This window comes from Marmota flaviventris, chromosome 16, assembly GCF_047511675.1.
Source record: "Marmota flaviventris isolate mMarFla1 chromosome 16, mMarFla1.hap1, whole genome shotgun sequence".
Lineage (NCBI taxonomy): Eukaryota > Metazoa > Chordata > Mammalia > Rodentia > Sciuridae > Marmota > Marmota flaviventris.
In genome coordinates, this window is record NC_092513.1 from 73,793,707 (window position 1) to 73,819,185 (window position 25,479).

At 42.7% G+C, this 25,479-nt stretch overlaps 1 protein-coding gene across 2 annotated transcripts in view; it reads left to right on the plus strand.

The window, feature by feature from the left end:
* Fam120a (family with sequence similarity 120 member A) overlaps positions 1 to 25,479 on the plus strand; it is a 103,263-nt gene that overhangs the window by 23,379 nt on the left and 54,405 nt on the right. For both annotated transcript variants that reach the window (XM_027950951.2, XM_027950949.2), the window contains exons 4-5: positions 15,430 to 15,558; positions 16,338 to 16,434. In XM_027950951.2, coding sequence (XP_027806752.1) covers positions 15,430 to 15,558; positions 16,338 to 16,434 — 226 coding nt within the window. The remainder of the gene's footprint in view (positions 1 to 15,429; positions 15,559 to 16,337; positions 16,435 to 25,479) is intronic.

The window sequence follows — 25,479 nt, forward strand, 5'->3', positions numbered from 1 at the left end:
TACATTTAAAACTTTGTTGATTCCTGAAGGTATAAGCAGACTTCCTCTGCCCCATCTCTAATTTTGTTCGTTACTATTTAAAACAGCTTTTCTGAGGCTGGGGTTATGGCTCAGCAGTAGGGCACTCGCCTCACAAGTGCAAGGCCCTGGGTTCCATCCTCAGCACCACATAAAAATGAATAAATAAAGGTATTGTGTCCAGCTACAACTAAAAATATGAATATTAAAAAAAAAAATAAAACAGCTTTTCTTTTTAATTTCTTACTATGTGTTACACATTAAGTGCTCTGAGTTGATTAGGTATTAAATTCATATAATACCAACCTCTGTGAACAATAATCTAACAGATTGACTTTGGAAAAATACTACATAATGTGATAAAAGGCATGGATCAAGAAGGCTCAAACTTAAGGATACAGAACGAGATAGCCTTAAAATTATCCTACATACTATGTTAAAAAAAAATAAGCAACTAATAAAATTTCCAAGAAAATTTTGTTTTTTTACCATCTGAGGGGAAAAAAAATCACAAAATACTGTAGATAGGAAGTCATCAGTGGTCTATAATTTACTTAGTTTGGAATCCTCAGTATACTGGCAACAGTGAGTTTTAATTTTTTAAAAATTTGTCTTGTAGATAAGTAGCATTCTTAGACTTATCATTTGATTATTTTATTTTTTTGTGGTGTGGGGATGAAACCCAGCACTTGATGCATACTGGGCATGTGCTCTACTGTGGAGCTACCCGACTCCCACACCCAGCTCTGAGATTCATCTTTAAACATGTCTTTTCCCACTTCACCATGTGCCTTGCCATTCACTGAGCTTTCACCCAACCACGTACAACATCTGGAGGCCATGAGGTTCCTTCACTATCTACAGCTCTGGTTCTGCTAAAAGAGTGCTATGTTTACTTTGGGGCTGTATGTGCTGAAATTCTCAAAAATGATCTGAATCGATCAGGAAAGAAAGCTGAAATGTTTAAATCATTGGATAATATTTGCAATGAGTAAAGCTAGGACGGGAACAAATCCTATTTTGTGCTGCCCTATTAGTTAGTGAATCATGCTTATTACTGGATTGTGAATGAGATGCTGGACATGTTTAGGACCCCAAATTGTGAGAAAGCAATAGGAAATAACGTGGTTATTCAAGTTTTAAGGTTTTGTCCGAGCTCATTGTAAGTATTAAGAACTGCTAGTAAGCTGGGTGTATTAGTCAGCTTTTTGTTGCTGTGACCAAAATAGCCGATAAGAACATCTTAGAGTAGGAAAAGTTTATTTGGGGTTCACAGTTTCAGAGGTTCAGTCCATGGTTAGCCGACTCCATCGGTTGGGGCCTGAGAACATTATGGCACAGGGTGTGGCGAAGGAAAGCTGCTCAGTGCCAGGGACAAGATTACATTGTTCACCCATGCTCCACCTGCCTACAGTTACCACCCCGTGGTCCATTCAAATTATTAACTTGATTCAAGTTAATTAATATATCAATTCAAATTATTAATCCATTAAGTGGATTAATCCACTGGTAATCTTATAGCCCTCATAATCTAATCATTTCAGTTTTGAATATTCCCACATTGCCTAACAAGTGTGCTTGGGGGAGACATCTTTAGATCCAAACCTTAAGAGTGGGCTTCACATTTTTAGATTTAGAGGTAAAGAATATTCCATTTGTGTTCAGGAAAATGGAAAGCCTTTTCATATAACTTATACAATTCTAGGGCAGGATCGGGTGAGGACCTTCTAAGATTTGGTAAGTTTTATAAATGAAAGAAAGAAAAATAGTGTTATATATTACCCCTATTCTGGAGACGGAAGGTCCCTCACTGTAGTCCTGGTGGCCCAGTGACTGGGCTAATCCTCTGAGCAGGGAGTCTGGCAGCAGCAGAAACAGCAGACTAGAGCCATTGGGTGGGGCCTGAGGGCTGGTCACCCAAACCTGGGCCTGTGCTTTGTTTGCTTTAGGTAAATTACTTTCATTGGCTATAGAAACTTAGAATATTTTACTTACCTGGAATAGTTGGAAATTCTATTTCTAAACAATGGGTAGATCCTCACTTTTCCTGATGCAAGGTTTATAAAGAGTCATAGACTTAAATAAGTAGAACATCCTTCAGTGTGTGTCTTGACTCTGTCATCATGGTGAGCCCTTGCTATATTCACAATAATAAAAACCAGGTCTGTGTTTTGGCCTTTCGAAGAGGCGCCCAGTGCTGGTCCTACCCTGGACTGCTGTGTCCATTTGCTTGGTCTTGGTGGGATAGATTGTTCTGAAAGGGTCATGGAGGCCTTGGGTGGACTACGGTTCCGAAAGCTGAGCTGTCTGTTGAAGCTTGGGCCTGACTTCTGCTAGTGCCCGGTGGTAGGGCAGCCAGTCTGCCTGGGTAGGAAGAACAGTGGCTAGGCAGGTTGCTGAGGACCTCTGTAACCCAGCATGATGGGTGCTCCCAGAGGGTGTGAAGCTGCCAGCCCTGGCGCAAGGCTTCAGATATAAGAATTTTTTTTATTTTGGGTATTTTATTGTTTTAATTTTTTAAAAAATACATATTTATAGTTGTTTGCTGGCTTTACTTATTTTTTTTTAAATTGTAATTTCTTGTTGCCTGTGGTCTTCCTGAGCCTCACTTTCTAGAATGCTTGCTTCATCTGGGTGTTCTGCATTCTCACTTGGGTATTACAAGGCTTCAGTCAGACTGTTATTTGCAGATCACTGTTTTCATTTTACTAGTTTTCTGTTCCTGAACTTCATGTTCAGCTTCATGTATTTTAGTTTCTGTCCCTGTCCATTGTTCTGGAGCCCCAGTAGCCCTGCCTCCTTTCCTGGACCTCCCATCTTGCCTTGGCTGTCCTTGCCCCCAGCTTCACTGCCAGCAGTCGATGGCTTTCTGACGACTGGGTCTGCTTTGGAGATATCCCTGTCCACTCTTGGAGGAAACTCCTCCTCCGTTTCAGTGGTAAACATGAACCAGAGACTCCTGGAGGTGTCTGTCCTTCCCTCCCCTGGGTCCTCCACCACAGGACTCCCCTGCCTGACCCTCTCACTGTGCTTCCTCTTGCAGTTCAGGGAATGCCCTCCAGCTCCTGGCCTGGCCTGGCCTCTGTCTTAAGGCTGTCCTAGCCGTGGCTAGTTCTCAGTCATCTCCTTTAGGAGCATCTTATCCTGAGGGCAGTCTGTCAAGACACAGCAGGAAAACTTTGTTTTAAATGTGCTTTACCGGGGGCATTGGCTGTGGCTCAGCATTAGCACACTTGCCTTGCATGTGTGAGGCTCTGGGTTTAATTCTCAGCACCACATATAAATAAATAAAATAAAGATCTATGAACAACTAAGGGAAAAAATATTTTTTAAAAAATGTGCTTTACCAGAAGCCTTCTCCAACTTTACATTTTTTATGTCTTCATTGTGTTTAAGCTGCGTGTCCGTCAGAGCCAGGGTATAGCAGTTGGGTCTGGTTCTGAGTAGTAAGGAGGCTGGGCATTACAGGGTCTCCAGGACCCAGGAACAGAGAGCAGCCAGCCCTCAGCCTTGCCTTTCAGAGTGGGATCATGGCACCTTTGACACCTTTAAATATATCAAATATTCTTCCTGTTTTTCAAAAACCTAACCTGAATATGGAGAAAAAATGGAGGAGGACAAGATGAGGTGGTTTGGCTAACCCTTCTGGTCTTATTAGTTGCTCTTTATAGTTTTTATATTTCTTTGCTATTTTTACTGTCAAATTGAAGTCTGATAGTAGCTCAGGTCCATCTCTTGAGGCTTCTCAGATGGACGCCCTGGGTGCTGTAACCCCTGCTGCCAGCACTGCAGTTGCAGCCTAGTGCCTGCTGTGCCTGACCCTTGTGCAAGGAGCAGTGGCTGGAGGAGCCTGTGGTCTCAGGCACTGTATGGAGGCACCTTTTGTCCCAGAAGAGCTGCTGAGTGTCAGGCACTTGGAGGCATCATTGTGTGATACATAAGGGAGCTTCGTGGGAGATAGGTTGGTGAGCATGTGGCTTCATCTTTCTGAAGTCAATCCTTTTGAAAATTAAGTTGAATATAAATTGTAAATAAATAAAAAAGATGGGCTTCATTTGCTTTGCCTTTTTCGTCATAGCAGGGTATAGTTTGACTTCATGAACCTTCCAGAGAAGGAACCATTGCTGGCTTATGAGTGTTAAGTTAACTTAATGCAGTCCCTTCCCACTAAGTCATCCTGTTGTTCAGTAAGTAAGGAGCTAAGAAAAACTTCCTAAAATCTAAGAACTTCATGAGTTCTAGAGAAAATAATGCTGAAAGACAAATAAATGAAATACTTGTCTCTTTTTATTTTTCTTTTTACGTAACTTGAATGTGGGGAAAAAAGGGAGACAGACAAAATGGGGTGATTCTACTAAACCTTCTGATCTTATTAATTGATCATCACAGTTTTGACATTTTTTTCCATTTTTACTGCTTTTAGAATTTTGTGTTACCTTTTTTTTTCTGATTACAAAAAGAATATGAAAAAAAAATCAAACAACATAAAAATAGGTGGAAATGAAAGCTACTTACAACCCAACTCCTGAGAGGCAACCACTTCTAAAAGATAGCTGTTTGATCTTCCAGAATTTTTTTAAATATCCTTAAGTTTTAGGTGGACACAGTATCTTTAATTTTACATTTATGTGATGCTGAGGATTTAACCCAGTGCCTCATGCATGCTAGGCGAGCGCTCTACCACTGAGCCACAACCCCAGCCCCGTACTTCTAGAATTTTTTTTAAAAATGTACATTCTCTTGGTAGTTGTCACTATCGTCATGAACATTAACTACGTATTCTTTTTTTTTTTTTTTTGTACCAGGGATTGAACCCAGGGGCACTTAACCACTAAGCCACATCCCCAACCCTTTTTTGGATTTTATTTAGAGACAAGGTCTTGCTGAGTTGCTAAGTGCTAGCTGAGGCTGGCTTTGAACTCTTGATCCTCTTGCCTCTCTCTCCCGAGTCGCTGGGATTACAAGTGTATGCCACAGGCCTGGATACCTGTGTGTTCTCAATGGTTCATGTAAACCCTTTAGAGTACAAATTGGCTGTGCGGGGCTTTAAGCTCTGAGGTCTTGAGAACCTGCATTTAGTAAGAAATTTATTCTGCTCATTTTTTTTATTTATATGTGGAATTGTTAAATGGAATAATTTTAAATACAACACTAAACAAGACTGCTTTCCTTATATCTTCCAATTAGAGATTCCTTCTCTGTTCTCTGTTTAAAAATAAAGGTGAAAGGCGTGCAGTTCTGAGGAATTTGCTGGAATATGTTGGGATGCAGGAGTAGCTTTTCTGATTATGTTTTAGAGGTTATGATGGGTCCTCTGTCACAATGCTGGGAAGAGACGGACATCATATTTCTTTTAGAATGCTCCTACAGGAAGGGGGTCAGACTTCTTTGTGGTCCTCTTCTTGCAGTAGATGGCTGGCTAGTACAGGCAGGGCCCCCAGAAGGAGACCTGCTGAGTCTGAGTGGGTCTGAGATGTGGTGGGGGAGTGGAGCACTGGGGTTAGGGAGTGAACGCAGGACCTCATGAACGCTGGGCAAGCGAGTTCAGCTCTTCAGAGGCCCTTGGAAGAGATGGGAGGAATCATTACGCTGGAATGTTCTGGTTTTATTTTGAATAAGCAGCATAACATCAGTCTTAAAAATAACCGTGTAAACATTTTCCAGCTCATTTCCTACCCTTTAAGGCTGAGGCCTCCGCCCTGTACCTCACCTGCCTCTGGCACTTCCTGCTCAGAATACCCACTTGGCTCTGAATGTCATCACAGCACTGCTTCCTTATCCCTGTCCCGCACTTCCCCTTGTCCCAGGTAGGTGACAGGTTCTGCCCTCACATGCCAACCACACGTTGGAGGCTCCAGGGCAGCTCTCACCCTGGAGGAGGTCACTTTTCTTGATACCCGACCACATGTTGATCCCAGCAGCTCCGGCCCTGAGTGTGTGTGCCCTCTGGCTTCATGCTTCTGCCCCCCGGCCTTATCCAGGTTGGCTTCCCTTCCTCATCTTTTTGCCATGTCTGGGAGACACTGGCCTCTCTGTCTTTGGCATGAACTCTCTTCATCTGTACTGGGACCCACAGCTGCAGGTTGTTTTTGCCTCAGCTTTCTTTAGTGGAGTCCCTTCTTCTCCTTGCCTGGACACTGGGTGCTCCCATGGCTACTACTAGAGTATTCCTCTCCCTCTTTATTTTCAGTAAAGCTTTATTGAGATATATTGTTCACATACCATAAAATCCTAGGACTTCAAACAATTTAATGGTTTTTAGAATTCAGAGTTATGCAATCATTATCCATATCTAATTTTAGAATATTTTTGTTTCCCTCAAAAGGAACCATATACTCAATAATGTTCTTTTTCTCCCCACCCAACCCCAAGGCAAACACTAACATACTTCTGACTCTGTGGCTCATCTATTCTGGACATTTCATTATAAATAGAGTCACATAATATGTGGTGTTCATGTCACGTTTCTTTCACTTGGCATAGTGCTTTCAGTTCCTCCTTGTGGCATATCTCGGCACTGCATTCCTTTTTATGACTGAATAACATTCTGTTTTATGGATATGCCACAGTTTATCCATTCGTCAGCTGATGGGCATTCGAGTCATTTCTACTATGGGGTGATTCTAAACAATGCTGCTGTGAACATGTGTGCACAAACTTTTGTGTGTTATGTTTTCAGTTCTCTTGGGTGTAGACCTAGAGTTGACTTGCCTGGGTCACGTGGAAATACTGTGTTTAATGTTTTGAAGAACCACCATTCTGTTTTCCACAGCAACTGCACAGTTTACCTTCCCTCCAGCAATGGGTGAAGGTTCTGATTTCTCAACATCCGTGCCAACACTTGCTATTGTCTGCTGTTTTATTTTAGCCACCTGCTGAGTTCAGTGAGATTTCTCATTTTGGTTTTGATGTGTATTTCTCTGATGACAGTCATGTTGAGCTATTGTGTTTAGTGGTCACTTCTGTTTGGATAATGCCTATTCAGATTCTTTGCCTACTTTTAAAGAGAGTTATTTGTCTTTTTATTATTGAGTTGTAAGAATTTTTAATACATTCCAGATGCAAGTCTTTTATCAAATATATGATTTGCAAATATTTTCTCTCCTCCCATGGTTTTATTTTCTTGCTGGTGTCCTCTGATAGCTCTCAGACCTGAGCTCTCTCAGCATACACTTACACTGCTTGTGGGTCTATCACTCACTTGTCCTCACTTTGTCATTCCCTGCTCCCCTGGCCCTTTAAACAGTGCTTGAGGGCCCCTGTCCTCTGGATCGCATTGCTCCTGGTCCTCGGGTACTCCACTGTAGCACTGTCCTTAGAGCCAACAGCTGGTTCTTGTCTTCACCTGGAAGGACGCTCTTGGTATCCTAAACCTGAATCTCCTTCCTTTCTCTTCGGCCTCCATTGCTGGCAGAGGTGACACTTGGTGCTGGCTTTCTAGAGCCTCACTGGCCTCCTGGTGGAGCATCTTAAACCGGCTACACCACGTGGCCTGTCTTACCTGCCTGCCCAGAGTCTCCACCCGCGCGAGTGCCAGTCTGTGCCCTCTGCTCGTAGAGAAGCTCACTCGAGCAGGTGGATGCCACTGTGAAGATGAAAGAAGGGTCCAAGTGGATGAAGAGATGAACTGTGTTCAGGGGTCAGGTGACTCTGGTGTGCAGATGTCCCTTCTTCCCAATCATATCCCAGCAGGAGTTTCTATAGACACTGAAAACATGCTGATTTTAAAATTCTTGTGGAATGTCAAAGGACAGGGATAGCAGCACTTTTCAAAAGGAAGAACAAATTTGGATGGCTTAATACTACCAAATTTCACTCTGAGGCTACCATAATAATTCTGGCTGGTCGTATAGATCAGGGTACCAGATTAGAGTCCAGAAGTAGACCCAGGTATAAATGGTCAGTTATTTTCATCAGAAGTTCTAAGGTAACTAAGTGGGGAAAGAATCATTTTTACAACAAATGGATATCTATATGCAAAAATAAAAAGAATGCAGAAATTAACTATAGGAAAATGTAACAAAATCTTTATGACTTTGAGTCACACAAAGATTTCTTAGTTAAAAATGAAAAGCAATGGAGGGGAAGTTAGGGGGCATGGGGTTATTGACAGTGGTGGAATGTGATGATCACTATTATCCAAAGTATAGGAACAAAGACACGAATTGGTGTGAATATACTGTGTATACAACCAGAGATATGAAAAATTGTGCTCCAATTACACAATTTCCTATTACAATTGTGTAATTTCCTATTACACAAAAAATGTGTAATAGGAATTGTAATCATTCTGCTGTCATATATAAATTAAAAAAAAAATGAAAAGCAAACAACAGAGAAACTATTTGCAGAATAGAATGTCTCTGAAAAAAGTACTTATATCCAAAATATAAGAAGAATGATACAATGAGAAGTCAACTCAATAACAGATGGGCATAAACTTTGAGCAGGCATTTTAGAAAATGTTCAATAATTACAGAAAGAAATACTTCATATAGCTGAGGGAATGCAAATTAAAGCCACCATGAGATATCACAACTAACAACCAATGGACTGAGTGAAAGAGACTATTAATGCAGACGTTATGGAGGACCTGAGCAAATGCAGATTTCTCCGTGCTGTGGAGTGGAGAACTCGAGGAAAGGCCAGTTGGAAAAGGGCTTGGCGGTTGTTTATAAGGTTAGACATACCCTTGCCATATATCCAGCAGTCTCACTCCTCAGTATTTACCCTGAAGAATCGAAAGACCATGTTTACACAGAGACTTGTGTCTGAATGTTCATAGCATCTTTATTCATTATAACCAGATTCTGGAGTTAGCCTGAGCATCTGTGAATGATCTTGAAATATGCATGAATTTCAGGAGCATTATTTTCAATGAAAAGTCAAACCCAAAGGAAATCTATATGACTGCCTTTATATAAAATTCTAGCAAAGACAGAACTACAGTGATAGAAAGCAGAGCAGAGGTTGCCTAGGACTGGAGTTGAAAGGGGTTTAAAAATTGGCTGGGATTGTGGCTCAGCGGTAGAGCGCCCGCCTCGCTCGTGCAAGACCCTGGGTTCGATCCTCAGCACCACATAAAAATAAATGAATAAAATAAAGGTATTGTGTCCAATTACAACTAAATTTTTAAAAATTAAAATAAACAAATAAATAAAATAAATTTAAAGTTTCCAAAAGCAAAATAAAATACCAAATACCAAGAAAATGTAAAAGAACTTAGGAGGACCTAATTAGTTTCAAGAGAGTTGATATGGAACTATAATCTGATTTAAGCAAAACAAGCACATGTTTTACATTTTGCACACTTATTTTTAATTTTGCTTCTTTCAGTATTTGGATTTCTAACATCAAGTTAATATTTTCTAAATATATTTGTAAAGAAAATGTTCTTTGTTCACCATGAATTAATAGGCCGTAGAGTTCAGCATAGTGTAACTAAATGCATTCATCTTCCCCTATTCCAGTGTCAGTTTTAGACTACAATTTAAAATGTACTTTATAAACATATAAATGAATTTCTAACTCGTTTATGCCCCTGGGGAAAACTGACTTGTAATGTTGTTATCATCCTCCACTTACTTCCTCCCCCCACTCAGTGTACACACACTCTTACGTGGGCAACTAAACAGGTTTTACCACTTCACAGGCTCACAGTTAGTCGCTTTAGTGTCCTGAACATCCAAGGATTTCAAATTTCTACCAGTATAAAGAAAAAAGACTCAGGGGGCTAAACTCCATATATCCTGTCTGAGGAGAAATGCTGAGGAAGAAGATTATTTAATAAGTAAGACTTGATGACTTCCTGAGCCGCAGGTGCTGACATCAGATTACTCATACACCCTCATTTCCAGGGGAGTTCACTGGCTCTTACATTCTTCCCTGGGTGGGGGAACTAACTTATTGTGTTAAGGAACTCATGTGTATACATGTGTTCATCTGAGTCTTGTGGCCAGCCTGATTCAGAAGTTCTTTTTCCTTAAAAATGCAATGTGGCAAGATCAGCCCTTGGACACCAAAGTGCTCAGGGTTAAGTGTGCATCAGGAGGAAAGCAGTCATCTTCACAGTAGTGAGAAAGTGGGACCATGGGAGGGAAGGGAAGGGCCCGGTGATCCCGGTGCGCCCCAGTCTGCGGAGTAGGGAAAGCCTGGCCACTGGGAAGCACCAGAGAGCAGGAAGGACCAGAGATGGCCAGCGCTGCAGCCTTTTGTTCCGGCCCCAGGTGGTTGTTTGTCCTGCTGCCTTTTGTGCTCCTAGTGCTTGCCCTCCTGTGTCAGGGCCCGGGAGCCAGGGCCAGGGAGCAGGCAGCCGGGCTCGCAGGAGAGGGAGGGAGCCTGGGCTGTGGCAGCCGAACCTTAGAGGCAGCGAGAAGAAGATGTGCAAAATAAATAAATGATATTTGATGCAATGTGGATATAAGAGTGGTCCCTCTTCCCCTGATGAAGGACACTAAATGGTAGACAGGTTCAGTTTCTTGTGAGTGCATAATCATGAGGTGTTCTACATAGAAGAACATTGACATTAACAGTTGTTTAAAGGAAAAAAGAACCAAAATGAAGAAAAATTTTGAATGAGAATCTCTGTTCTTTAAAAAGGGAAAGTGTGACCCAATGTAAAACTAAAATACCAGTTAATTTGGAAAATGCTCATTTTCTTTGTCTTGTAAAACAGACAAGGTGAGGTGTTAAGGCTATTTAGAATTGAAACATCATCAATACAAAAATGGAACGTGGTACAGTGATTTGGCCTCCTGAAGAAGTAAATGTCTGCCTAAAACAAAATGTCCATCCTGATGTATCCAAATACTGTATCTGGAAACCAACCCCCTCCCAGTCTTTCTGGGGGGCAGCTTCCCTGTAAGCCACGTGAGCAGTGGAAGCAGATTCCTGAGATTGGACCTGTGTGGGGAGGACCCTCATATCTCTGGAGAGGGACCTGCCATCTTGCCCTTGTGCAGAAGTCTTGTATTTCCATCATGTGAAAGTCAAGACCCCTTCAAGTTATTCTTTCTAATGGTAAATTTAGAAAGCTTTTAAGAGTTTTTAATCAACAATATTACAATAAAAAGCATAATGGATTTAAATGGGCTCCTCTGAGTCCTGTGGTATGATAGGCTTGATTTAAAAGCTGGACTATGATATGGTGACATAATTTAAATGAATTCACAGCTGTAGGAAAATGTTTTATTTTAAAAATATAACCAAGAATGAGACTGCAGAATCGCAAGGAGTGAACTGCTTGGAAGCAGTGAATAAGTACATAAATGCTTCTTCAGCAGGCTCTTCTAATACTTTGCCTTCAGGAACCTGACGGGTTGCTTTCTGTGGGTCTCAGCTGTTACAGTGTACTGTGCCCAGCTTCCCTTAACATGGCTCTTGAAAGGCTAAAACAATTGACTGAGTTTAGCAGCTGTAAAGAATCAAAGATCTCAAGGGGTCGTCAGCAAATGACTGCAGAGAGGCTTCCTCAAGTCCCCTTGGGTGTGGTTCCATTGCTAAGTTGCAGTCTTGTGCTCACCACCACCCTGAGGGTCCATCCCTCTCCTCCATCAGTGAGAACACCTGCAGCTTTTTGCAGAGGTGTTCCTGGGCATGTCCAGCTGCTTGTGGATGGGTTTGAAACCTCATGCTGTATGGCCTCAGCACAAGTGCCCTCTCAGGGCCAATCCCATGACTGTGGCCAGCCAGTGTCCACACCACCACCCAGCCCCAGGGCTTTAGAGTCCAAGAAGGTCTTTGTTGTGTTGTTTTTTAAAATCCAAAGTAAAGGTTGTCCAGAGTGGTCAAAGGACAGCTTATCTGGGTGACACAGGGACATCTATTGGATTATCAACCATGACCTATCACGGAGCCAGCAGCAGGTTGCTGGGCAAGGTCTAATGGTGCCAGTATTTATAAGCACTTCCCGAATTGTTCTCATTTGTCAATGATGTGTAAAAATCATAGTACAAAGCTTTAGGTCTGGAAATTTGGAAAGAGATGATGCCAAAAGTGAAATCTCTCACAGAAGAATATTTTTGCACAGAGACGATGATCATTTCCATGCATATGGTGCCTATTTATTATTTAATTTTCTTGCCTGAAAGCAAAGGGTTGGGTTAAATATTTTGGAGGTCTTTTCTAGACCTAAATTTTTTTCTTTCTGACAAAGCAAATAACAGTGAAATTGCCATGAAGTGCCATGAAAAAAGGCAATTGATCAGAAACATTTTTTGCTCCCCCTGCCCGCCACTACTGGGAATTAGACCCAGGGGCTCTGTACCACTAAGCTGCATCCCCAGGCATTTTTACTTTTTATTTTGAGACAGGGTCTCATAAAGTTGCTCAGGCTGGTCTGGAACTTGCGATCCTCCTTCCCCAGCCTCCCTAGTGGCTGCCATCACAAGCGTGTGCCATCACGCCTGGCAACATTTGTATTTTTAATGAAACAATTTACCTTCTATTCTAACAAACAGAAAGTACATTTGTTTCCAACTTTGGATCTGTTGCAATTTATTTGATTTTTTTCCCCCAAATGTTAACTTTTTGAACTAAAAATTTAAAACAAAAGCTGAATAAAGGAAAGGAGGAAATGGAACTAATACTTGTAGCCTGCCACTATATGGCAAACACTTCTGTTACTTGGTTTGAGCGTGGATTTTGTTTTTATGAGCAGACAAGGGCATAGTAACCCTCCTGTGTGGTGACTGCTGATGTTGAGTCACTTGCTATTTGGGAAGATTTTGAATAAACAGGTCTTGATATCCCCCCCCCCCCCCATTTATTTTGATGGATAACCATCATCTACATGGTATGTATACCTATATGCATACCTTTATTTCAGTGTGCTAGAGGATCCTGGCACCAAAATTAATTCCATGGTAAATCCTTTTGAAACTCATTGCACGTTTTGCCGTGGTAAAAACATCACGTAGCATGTACTGGAGGCAGTGTGCTTTTAGCTCTTGGGTACAGTAAAGCCCTGCTGGGTATCCCTATACTAGTGCATTTTTTCTGTCCACTGGCTGCCTTCCTTGAGGAAGGGTGGGGACTGTGGTGTGAACAGGCCCTTAGGCCTCAGAGCCCTCCTCTCATACAGTGTAGATCAGAGGCTTTATCCTGAGCTGGATTTAGAAGGCTAGATTGGGAGCCATCCAGGGGAAAGGTGGGTCTGGCTATAGAACGGTCATGGAGGATGGGATGGAGTGTGGCTGTGCAGTTAGCATGTCATAAAGAGGAGTGTTTGCAGCATGAGCTAAGCTAGTGTCATCTAGCCACTCAGAAAAGTTTAGAGGACACTTTATATGATCTGGCTGGGCCCTATGGCACCTCCCTGTAATCCCAGTGACTTGGGGGGCTAAGATGGGAGGATCGGCACAAGTTTGGGGTCAGCCTCAGCAACTTAGCAAGACCATGAGCAACTTAGTGAGACCCTGCCTCAAAAAATAAAAAGGCCTGGGGATATAGCTCAGTAGTAGAGCACCCCTGGGTTATATATCTATATAGATAGGATCTGTTCACTTCAAGGGTCTTTGAGCAGCAGTGTTGTGGGGGGTGTGGCAAGACTGCACATGGGAATAAAAGCAGCAGATTCCGTTGTTTCCTTTTGAAGCAGAATGGTGTCTGACAGAGCTGCCCAGGTGCTTGAGGCATGTAAGTAGGTTTGTACTCCTTCCTGATGGGGGGTGAAGGGGTCCATAGTTTGGACATTTTTATATCTAGTAACTTCTTTTCTTGGTGAGAACTGTCATGTTTTTGTTTTGTGTGTGAAATCATCTAAAATGACCAGCATTTACTGGGTGTTTCAGGGAAAGGGAGTTGTCACTGGCTTGTAAAGTTGAGGGATTTGAGTAGTTAGCTGGTCACATGCACACAGAGAACAAGGCTGAGGCCTGGCCACCAGGGATCCTCCACAGATGTGCCACCCCTCCAGGTGGCATGCTCACTGTGAGCAGAGTGCCCAGTGTCTCCTAGCAGGAGCAGGAGAGGAACATAGGGCGGGGCAGCTCAAGGCTCTCGTTCTGACCCTGCTCTCCCTGTGGTCATGGCAGCCTTCTCACTTGCCTATGGGATTGTTGAAACATCCCTTAGAAGTTGGGGCACGGACAGGCCGACCTAGGACCTAGTGTTTACCACGTGTCTGCTGTGAGTATGAGTGTGACAGTAGCTTTTCACATTCTGCAGAGAACTCTTGAGTTTCTAGGAAGGTGTGGTGCTTTGGAGGCCCTTATTATTCCATTTTCCTCCTCTGGATGCTAGTAATCTAAAGGAAGGGAATGTGCTGCCTTAGGAGGTGAGGAGCAGCTACTCAACCATGCGGAAAACATGTTTTAATGAAAGAATCTTTTTTTTCTTTTTTAAATGTAGTCTTGTGCCTCTGAAAGTTTGCATGATAATGCAAAGTATTAATATATATGTCTGCCAGAGATTTCTTTCATTTTCTTTGCTTAGTTGAATTTTTCTAATCCTATTTTCGCCCCCCTGTCCCTCATGTCAACATAATTATCTCAGCATTAGAGGCTGGAAGTCCAAAATGGGTCTCCCTGGGCTGAAGTCAGAGTATCAGCAGGCTGTGTTCCCTTTGGCAGCTTCAGGGAGAATGTTCCCTTGTCTTTGCCACCTTCAGCTGCTGCCCGCATTCATGGGCCTGTGGCCCCCTCCTCTGTCGTCAAAGCCCAACCCTGTGATTAGGCCTCTCCATGTAGTACTGAACAGTATTCTTATTTTAAGGCCAGGTGACTAGTAATCTTAGTTCTATCTTGCCACCCAGCGCAGCATATTCACAGGCTCTGGAGAGCGGGATGTGGTTGGTGTTTGGAGACTGTCGTTCTGCTGACCCCAGAGCTTTTATCAGATGTCTTTGCCTTTTTAAAAAATCCGTTAACTTTTTCTGATGCCAGCTCTTGGATAATGAGATGTTCCTACACTGTATTTCATGTTCTGTCATTCTTCAATCAGACATGCCCTTCATCAGGCAGTGGTACCATTGTTCCATAGTTCAGAACTAAATTTGGCCTTTTACTGTGGGTCCAGCACTTGGTGATTGCCTTTATTCCTGTAGTTTTGCAGGGAGTCCTAAGTTAGTGCTGCGGATGGCTCCAGGGCCTCTCTCATGAGTTGCTTTGCACTTAGCATCCGGGGGGCACAGTTCCTATCATCAGACTTTGCAAGCTAACTAAAGGTTGTCAGTGCTCTTTTAATCTAACAGAGTTTTAGCAGCTGAGTTGTATTTCATCAACTGAAAGAAAAGTCCAGGTCTTGAGCTTCAGAGCATGGGAGACTTACGGAAGCTGTAGGGCTGAGATGGATGATAGGAGGCCCCAGGGGAACCTAGAAGGCAGCACCATATTGGAATTTCTGGACCCTGCATCCTGATGTGCCCTGCTCTGTGTCCCATGCCCACTGCTGACATGTGCATTTGCTTCTCAGGTCCGGGCCCACCAGCTGGTCTTGCCACCCTGCGATGTAGTGATCAAAGCTGTTGCTGACTATGTCCGCAACATTCAAGACACCTCTGACCTGGATGCCATAGCTAAAGATGTTTTCCAGCATTCACAGGTAAAAAAAGCAAGACTCAGGGTGGGCCTTTGCATGGTGGTGTGGCTGGTTTGGGAAGGGGACTCAGGAGGTGCGAGCTGACTGTGTATGTCTGGCTGGGCCATACACACCATTCTGAAGGAGCCCGTGGCTAAGGGGCCAGGCTCCCACCAGATGGTCTCAGTCAGTTCCAAACTATAAGGGTTTCAAGTAGTTGATGGCTGAATCTGCTGCTCCGAGTTCTCTGTTTTAAAAAGACCTGTATTCCAGAGTGGGCAGAAGATCAACTGAATGAAATTGGTCAGATGGTATTGTGAATTCCCGATTTGTCTGTATCTTTTAGGGGATAGTCAGGGATTTTCTTCTTTGGAAAGTAAGGCATGTGAACAAGTCAGTGTTAGTGGAATAGGTAAGGTTTGGGGGACTTGTCTCTGTCTAGACATATTCCTGATCAGTGTGCTGCAGTCTGTTCCACCAGCTGCAGGTGGCAGGTCGGGTCTCTTGGCAGGACCAGTGGCTGCAGAATTGAAGTCAAAGAAGTAAGTCATAGAGCCAGGGCCCAACTCTGCCACAAGCTCACAGTTCTGCTTTTCTAACTGCATTGCTTTAAAATAATTAATTTTTGATTTGATTTTTTTCAGTAGTAACCTCTTGATTTTTTTTCCCTAAAGGTTTTAATATCATTCTAAATTCTTATCTAACTTGAAAGGCTACAGATTATTATACATGTGCTGAATTATAAAAGTATGTTCATACACATGACTAGTGGCATAACTAAGGTTTTCCTACATCTGTTTCAGTCTAGAACAGATGACAAAGTTATTCGATTTAAGAGAGCAATTGGATATTACTCAGCGACTAGTAAGCCTATGTCATTTCATCCATCACATTACTTAGGTAAGTAAATAAGGCCTCTCTGTATCATATTGACCTTGCAATAATGCAGAGGTTTGCCAACTTCACCAATCAAGTCTTGTTCTTTGGAAGGGTGAATTTCTGCATTTATGCCCATAAGTGTAGCTGAACTTGCTAGTAATCCCCGAGGATATTGAGGAGCAAGAGCAAACTTAACAGACTTCTTAGAGAAAAGCGGAGGCCATTGAATCACAGGCTAGAGATCTTGGTGTCTCTGACTCTTTGGACACAAGAGAGCCTCTTGGTCTGTAAATGACTTCATAAGTACAGTGGATTTGTAGTTATTTTTTTCATTTCTCAAAAAGACCAGAAAGATCAAAAAGATCATATTTGAAATTGGGGACCCAAAATAATTGTAAGCCTGAAGTCTGCTTGCATATGATGTCTCACAAGAAGCTGTTGGGCAATGAGCCATGAGCATGCTCCTCTTTTCTAAATCAAATCTGCCTTATAACAGTCCAGAGTGGTAAAGTTTGTGCAGTAGTGCCCCAAGTCTGTTGGAGTCGTGTCATTTACTTCATGTCAGCTGTTAATAATAGAAGGCATGTTCAAGAGATTGTTGTAGGAATTAGACTTTTTGTTGGTTCCTGAAGTTTAATTCCAAGGTTGAAAATGTCCCTAAGAGCTGCCTCTGACTGTAGGAGCTTTTCTCCACGGACTCCGTTCAGTGCTGCCTGTGTGCTGGACACTGGGGACATAGCTCAGCGACATGAAGGCTTGGGCTGACTGCACAGATGGGGATGAAGAAGGTGTGGGGCCAGAGAGCCAGGGCTGCCTGGCTGTCTTTGGCGACACAGGTAGCAATAGCCTTCTGATGGGATACCTGTTTCATTCTTGTTCCCTGCAGTTCATTATCCTCATAGCAGCCAGAGTAGTGTTTAAAAATGTGAACCAGATCATGTGTACAATCTCCCCTGGCTTCCCACTGCTCTGGGAGTAGCCTCCAGCTCCTTACCCTGCTCACTGAGACCCCGGCGACTTCCCAGCCTTCTTTCTTGCCTTCAATGCACTGAGCTGGCTTTTGCCTGGGGCCTTTTCACTAGCTCTTGGGCCTGGAGGGCTCCCTTCCCTAACCTCCTGTGTTTGGGTCTGCCCAGGCTTGCTGGTTCCTCCTCTAAGGCCGCTAGGCTTCTCCGTTGCTGTACCTTGGTCAGCCACGCTGCTTCACCTCCTCCCAACCTGAGAACATAGAGACCAGGGCCTGTCTTGTATCCCTGGTAGAGGAAGCCTTGACTGAATGAATAATTAATCCATTAACTGTTTTTAAATCAGCAGAATGAAAATAATATGGTATATTTGAGGATTATCCCTGGAGAAGGGGAGAGAGTATGCTTTTATGTCAGTATCATACCTTACACACAGAAGATGTTTAATAAGTGCTTGTTGGTACATCAGAGAGCATGAATTGAGCTCTAGAACCTGTACCTGAGTATTGGGCCCCACCACTTCCTGGCCTCAGGCTCCCTGTACTATTAGAATGGTGTCATTATCTGACTGTTAAAAAGAGTATATGTGAAGAACTTGTTCAATAGCAGATGCCATTATTGTTATTCTTGTAAACCTAAAAAGGCCCCAAGAGATTGAATATTAAAGTGAAGGAAGCCTGGACATGCTTACGGAGGTAGACTGGCATCCTCAAGTATCTCCATTGATATTCTGCTCCTATTGTGTATTAGTTTGTTCTTTTGTTACTATAACAAAATATCTAAAACTGGGTATCCATAAAGAAAAGAAGTTTATTTAACTCACAGTTCTGGAAATTCAAAGTCCTGTCATTGACATCACTTCAGCTCTTGAGGACCTTATAGCAGGTGGGACCACAAAGGCAGGAGTGTTTGCTGGAGTGAGAGGTCAAATCACAAAGCATGCCGCAAGAGATAGACTGAGGTTCCACTGTCTATACTGGGAGTAGCAACCCTGGTGGCCTGACTAACGACCTCCCACTAAAGTTCTCTCTCTTGAAAGTTCCATCACTTCCCACACCACCAAACTGAGGACCAAATTCCAGCACACGAACCTTTGGGAGTCAAATTACATGCAAACCATAGCATATGGTACAATCTCTGTGGCATTTGTAGCTTAAGCAGTTGTTACAGTTTACTTGGGAGTAGAACTCTTATTCAGAAGGGGAAAAATAGGAAAGTAACTATGGAGAAACACAGTATAGTCACTCTGCATATCTACAGGTTCTGCAAATTCAATCAATTGGGTCAAAAGTATTTGGGGGGAAAAATTACCTGTACTGAATATACACAGAGCTTTTTCTTATTATTATTCCCTAAGTAGCACAGAACAAAAGCTATTTATGTGCATTTACCTTGTATTAGGTTCTGTAAGTCATCTAAAGATGATTTAAAGTATACTGGAGGAAGTGTGTAGGTTATATGCAAATTCTATTCCATTTTATATAAGGGACTTGGAAAATGTGTGGTTTGGATATCTTTGGGGAACCAGTCCCCTGGATACAGAGGGACACCTGTACACCTAACATTTAGGATTGATCTGAGTTAATGATAACCAGTTTGAAGATGTTTTTTATAAGTGAGGTGAGTTTTAAAACTTAATTTAAAAATATGTAATATTTAGCTGGTGGCACATGCTGTAGTCCCACCGTCTTGGGAGGCCGAGGCAGGAAGTTTGCAAGGGACCAGTCCACGTAACTTAGTGAGACCTTGTCTCAAAATAAAAAGAGTTTGGGGTGATGCTCAGTGGCCAGGAGAACTTCTGGGTTCAATCTCCAATACCACAAATAATGATAAATGTTCTACCAAGTGCTTTCATTTTCTTAATTAATCATTAAATGACTTGGTAAGTTGTTTCATAGATTTGACTCTGAATTCAGTTTCATTTTCTCTTTAACCACACAGTTATTCATGAAGGACAGGGGTGTATTGGTAAAGAATTTGAGATTTAGAGTGGTATTTTCAGGCAGGCTGGTACAGGTGATAGCTCCCTGTATATCCCCTGTATAAAGCCTTTCATTGTGATGCCGGCTGTTGCAGAAATCAGAATTGCATGCCTGTGGGCCAGCCAACAGGTGCAGACACAGCACAACATCAGGGCAGGGAGTGGGGCGGTGTGGAACTCAGGGTGTCTGCTGTGTGGCTGGAGGTGAGGCTACAGAGAAATGAGGTGAGACTGGGAAGGCAGGTTTATCCCAAGCTGCATAGACACAATCTGAAACCTGCAAACATGGATTTTTAGTTTTTTTCTGATCAGTCTAGAGACACAGCAGCGTGGAGAGAGCACTTGCTGGTTTTAGTTCCTTCCCGGTGTGTCCTCCCAGTGAAAACAACAGGACAAGGAGAAGCGGTCTCTACTTCCCTGGGGAGCTGCTTTTTTGGCATCCCAAGTGAGATGAGAGGGGGGTGTTTTTTAATAAGTGACAGGCAGTGGTTAGTGGTTCTTGGTGAGCGTGCCTATAACGGAGCAGATGTCGTCATGCCATTCTGTAGGAAATTACTGTGAATTTTGAACAGCCAATGTGAGGGCATAATTTTCATGTTTGTTGGAACCTGTCTTCATTGATTATTTTAGAAACTACAATGTGTGGAGAATTTTTTAAACCTTTTTAACAAAATCATGCTAGCAGTTTAGATATCTGTGGGGCATAAAATGGTGTGCATTGGCTCTAGCCAGAGGCTTATAAACCTGGCTGGAATTTTAGATTCTCCCTCGAACTGCTATATCAGGAATTCAGTTGGGACTCAGGTGTCTGTCTGTAATGTTCAGCTTCTTGTCCCTATAATGAGCATGGAGTCTAGTTAGGAAGAAAAGACGTGTATTTAGCCCACAGTTTGGTAGGTGCAAGGATGTGGTGCTGCAGAGACTCATTTCTGGGGACGGCCTTCTCAGCTGCATCATGTGATGGCAGATGGCCGTGTGGGAGCGTGTGTGGGAGCAGGTGATCACATCCAGAAACAGGAAGCCAGCGAGCTGGGTGGGGCCAGGCCAGGCTTTTATAACCAGCCTCTGGAGATCACCACCAAGAGGGTCATGCGAGAACCACCTGCATCCTTTCCAAGGTCAGTGACCTCAGTGGACCGAAGCTTTCCCTCCAGGCCCCACCTGTTAAAGGTCCACACCACCCTAACACCATCACCCTGGGAACCAGGCTTCTAATACATCAGGTTTTGCAGGGACATCTAGCATCGAAACCATAGCATTGTATTTAAAGAAACAAATTTCCTTGGCCTGGCTGTCCATCCTGGCATTTGGAAACCACCACTCAGCCTCCGTTTCCTCCTTTTTAACCTGTGGGCCTTTTGCAGTGTTGAAAAGAAAACTCAGGCTGGGTGCGGTGACGCACTCCTGTTGGGGAGGCTGAGGCAAGGGGATCATGAGTTCAAAGCCAGCCTCAGCAAAAGTGAGACCCTGTCTCTAAATAAAATACAAAACAGGACTGGGGATGTGGCTCAATGGTTGAGTGCCCCTGGGTTCACCCCCACCCCCACCCCCACTGATTTCCCAACAGTTACTGAGGGTCTAAGGAAGGACATAGGCATGCACTACGCACCTTGCCCTGCCCCGGCAGTGCTGTCAGGAACAGCCTCGGTACGTGTGGCTTGTTTTGTGTGGTGCTGGGGATAGACTCCCAGGCCTTGTGCAGGCCAGGCAAGTGCTTTACCATTCAGCTACAGCTAGGGGGTATTTTTTAAATTTAATGAATGTTTTTTTTTATTATTATTACTATTTATTATTATCATCTACCTGCTATCTATCCTGTCTGTCTTGCAGTGCTGGGGATTGAACTCAGAGCCCCATCCGTACTAAGCAAGTATTTCACCACTGAGCTGCCTCTCCTACCCTTTTTACCTGCCGCCTTTGAATTTGTGATTCTTCTGTCTTAGCCTACTAAGTAGCTGGGATTGTAAATGTGCACCACCATCCCTGGCTACAAATATGGGATGAGGGAAGAATGTATTTGTGTCTATACTTGCCTTTATGACCCCCAGAAACAATCTACTCTTAGACTTTTAAGAATAAGTACACGGGTTGGGGTTGTAGCTCAGTGGTAGAGCGCTTGCCTAGCACGTGTAAAGCGCTGGGTTCTATCCTCAGCACCACATAAAATATAAACAAACAAATAAATAATGAAGTCATGTCCATTTACAACTAAAAAAAAATTTAAAAATAACGAAGACGTCAACTTTTTTTTTTTTTTTTTTTAAAGTACAGGTAGAGCACTCACCTAGCATGTGCAAAGTGCTGGGTTCGATCCTCAGCACCACATGAAAATAAATAAATAAATAAAGGTATTGTATCCAACTACAACGAAGAAAGTATTTAAAAAATAAAAATAAAGAAAGTAGTACAGATGTGACGAGTACTTATTTTTTATGCATTTACTGTCATAAATAGTGTGCTGAGACCTGCGGCTCCAGGGGATGCTTGTGGTTGTCCTGTCAGAGCCTGGTCTGTGGTAGCTCCCAGTAAGTCACTCTGAATGTAAGCACAAATAAGACATATCACAGTTGAGTTCTCAAAAGATTTGCTTTCCTGGTTAAGCCAGAGCCTTCAAAATCACTGATAGAATTTTTAAAGTAACAAATAATAGGTATTAGGGACTCCCAGATTTGTGCATGTAGATTCTGTGCACATAGTTGAGTCCTCATGTACACTTTTAAGACTGCACAGGTGAAGCCCAAGCCCACCGAGGCTAAAGAAATGGCTACTGTACCTTAACTGGTGCTAAGAGCCACAGCCAAGTAATATGATGCATGGCATTTTTGGTTGAAAGGTGATGCCTGCAAGCCATTGAGATGATATGATTATGTTAAGATTTGCATTCATATGGATATTGGACTCCTGGGACTCCTGGAGAGTTCCCATTGGTTGGGGAAGTGCGTTAGGAGGGAATTCCGGAGGAGGAACTTCCTGTTGATCCGGGAGAACGCAATCTTACTGGGAGCATACGCGGCAGTTTCAAAAAATAAAGTTTGTTCCTGCTTGAGTGGCTCGTGATTTTGTGCCCAGCCAGACTGTGGCAAACTGGCCTTCCTTATGAAGAGTAAATGAACTTCCAGTATCCACTTGCTAGAATGGCTCAAATACAAACACTTGCCAACACCAACCAAATATTGCTGGTACAAATGTAAAATAGTGCAGATGCTTTACAGGACAGTTGGATTTTTTTTTTTTTTTTTAAACAATGAAACACACCTACTCTATGGTCCAGTGTGTTAGTCAGCTTGAGTTGCTGTGACCTACAACAGCTTGGAAGAGAAGAGTTTGTTTTGTCCTTGGTGAGGCAGAAATCATAGCAGAGGAAAGCTGTTAAGCTCAGGGCAGCCGGGAAGCGCCTGGGATGACCACTTCCTCCAACCATGCCCCACCTGCCTACAGTTACCACCCAGTAGTCCATCAGATGGACTGATCACTGATTAGGTATGGCTCTCATGACCTAAACATTTTATCTCCCACGTTAACACAGGAGCTTTTAGGGGACACCTCATATCCAAACAGTAACATCCAGCAAGCATGTCACTTGAGCATTTATCCAAAGAAGTTGAAAACTTATGTCCACACAAAAACCTGCACTTGGATGTTTATAACAGAACTTTATTTACAACTGCCCAAACTTGGAAGCAACCAAGTTGTGCTTAAGTAGGCAATGGATGAAGAAACTTGTTGATTGGTTTGTTCCATGCCAAGCACTGTTGTGGGTGTTGGCCAGTGTGGTTAACAGATGGTCATCATTATTGCTCTTATGGACAAGTGTGCAGCTGGTGCAAAGTAATCCTAAGTGAAAACAGGAAAGTCAAGGAAGACCAACCTGATGGAGTCAATATAATTAAATTAGGGGTTAATTCTGATTGATTAATATTGTAAGTGAGGTTTATATATTTGGTAAGAGTTTAGGAAGGTGAAGATATGGAAAAAAGTATATCCCATGCAGAGAAAGTGCACTGGCAAAGAGCCTGAGGTGAGAATACATGGTGTAAGAAAAGGAAGAAGATTGTGCTTGGAGCACAGGAAGCAGGGAAGAATGGTTGGTAATGGGGAGAGCTGCAGTGCAGAGGCCACACACTGCCCTCCATTCTACTTAGGCTGACAAGAGCTCATTGAAGGAATCCTAATTATAAAGATTTAAATAACCGTGTAATATCACACTGCAGTATATTTGTCAATAGAACTCCACTAATAGCTCGCTCTGATTGTGTTCCCCACCCTTGTACCCTAAACTTTATACTAGTCATTCTTTTTATCTATTTAGTATATCTGTATCCCTGGGTACCGAATAGGTTCACTTGTGTTATTAAATGAAATCATGTAACATGTATTCTCTGACTTACTGTTCTAGTTCAATGCTCCTATTACTGTGTTTCTTTTCTTTCAGCATAGTTCTTTTTTTTTTTTTTTAATTCATTGTGTTATTATTTATGCATTTTACTGTGGATAGAGAATTGGTTGTTTCCCACTGATGGCCATCGCAGACAGTGTCACTGTAAGCTTTCCTGCATGTGACTTGCTGTGCCCATGCACAGCACTCCGGGCAGACTTTCCTTTCCTGTTCATGTCTGCACTGTTGCCCAGCATGAGTGCATTTATTCTCCCAGAAGTGGGGTGCTCTCTAGTTAACTCCACATGTTTATTCATCTGGTGATTGTTGAATTATTGTCCAGGATGGTTGCAGTTTCATTTCCCTGATTATTAATGAGGTTGAGAATCTATAGCTGTGTTTATGGACGTGTAGTGTTACCTTATTGGAAATCGTGATCATCTTGATTGCCTGTGTTTCTGTTGGGTTGTTTTTCTTTTTGTGTTGATTCATAGAAATTCTTAATACAAGTTGGATACCAGTCCTTTGTCACTTTTATAGATTGCAAGTGTAACCTCCCAGGCTGTGGCTTGCATTTTACTTTCTTGATTGACACTAGATTCTTAGTTTTAAAATCAGAACCGTGCATTTTTTTTTGTTTGCTCTGTTAATAATCCCTCTCCTAGCCAGCCCTGTGGCACATGCATATAATTCTCAGGAGGGTGAGGCAGGAGGATTGCAAGTTTGAGGAGAGCCTCAGAAACTCATGTCCTAAGCAATTTAGTGAGACCTTGTATCAAAAAAAATAAAAAAAAAATTTAAAAAGGGGTGAACTGGGATGTAGCTCAGTGGTAAGGCACCTATAAAACAAAACATTAAGAATTTGTCTCTTGTATTTATAAATAAAGAGTCACCATGCCTGAGGTTTGCTCCAGTCATATGGTAGTGGGGGGAGGAAGCGCAGTCGGGCTGGGCATTCTGAAGGGGTGACAAGTGCCTAGGGCTCATTGTGCATCCTTTCACTCCTGCTTGTGCATTATTGTGCAGAAGAACGAAAAGACAGTGTAAAGGAGGGACGCCTGTCTAGTCCGAGGTCACAAACGTACTTTTTGTTTTTCTTCTAAACATTTTTATTTATGGATTTTTGCCTTAAACCTATCTGCACTGAATTTGGCTTATGGTATGAGCAGGATTCACATGGGTGACCTGCTGCCCCAGCCCCGCTCAGGAGTAGGCTGCCCCATGCTGTCCTCCTCAGAGTCTCTTCACAGGGGTCTGTTTCTGATCCTATTGAATTTCTGGTTATCCTTATGTCCATGCTATACCATCCTGGCCCTTGTGATAATAGATATCTGATTGGGCAGATCTGCCCACTTAATACTTCTGCAAGACATGGGGACTATAAAGGCATTCCGCCTTTATTTTATTTTATGTATTTTTATTTGATGCTAAGGATCGAACCCAGTGCCTCCCACGTGGTAGGCAAGTGCTCTGCCACTGAGCTGCAACCCCAGTCCCTCGAGACTATTCTTGACTCTTCACTTTTGTATATATTTTGTGATCCTTGGGTAGGTTTTCATGGAGTTGAGCTGACTCCATAGATCAGTTTGGAGAGAATAAATTTTTTTATTGATTTAGCATATTGAATAAAATATTATATTTCTCTTGATTTGAATTGTCTTGAATGTCTTTAGTGAACTTTAATTTTCTTCATAAAGGTCAACCTTTATATATTGTTAGATACATTGCTAAGTATTTTATTTGGG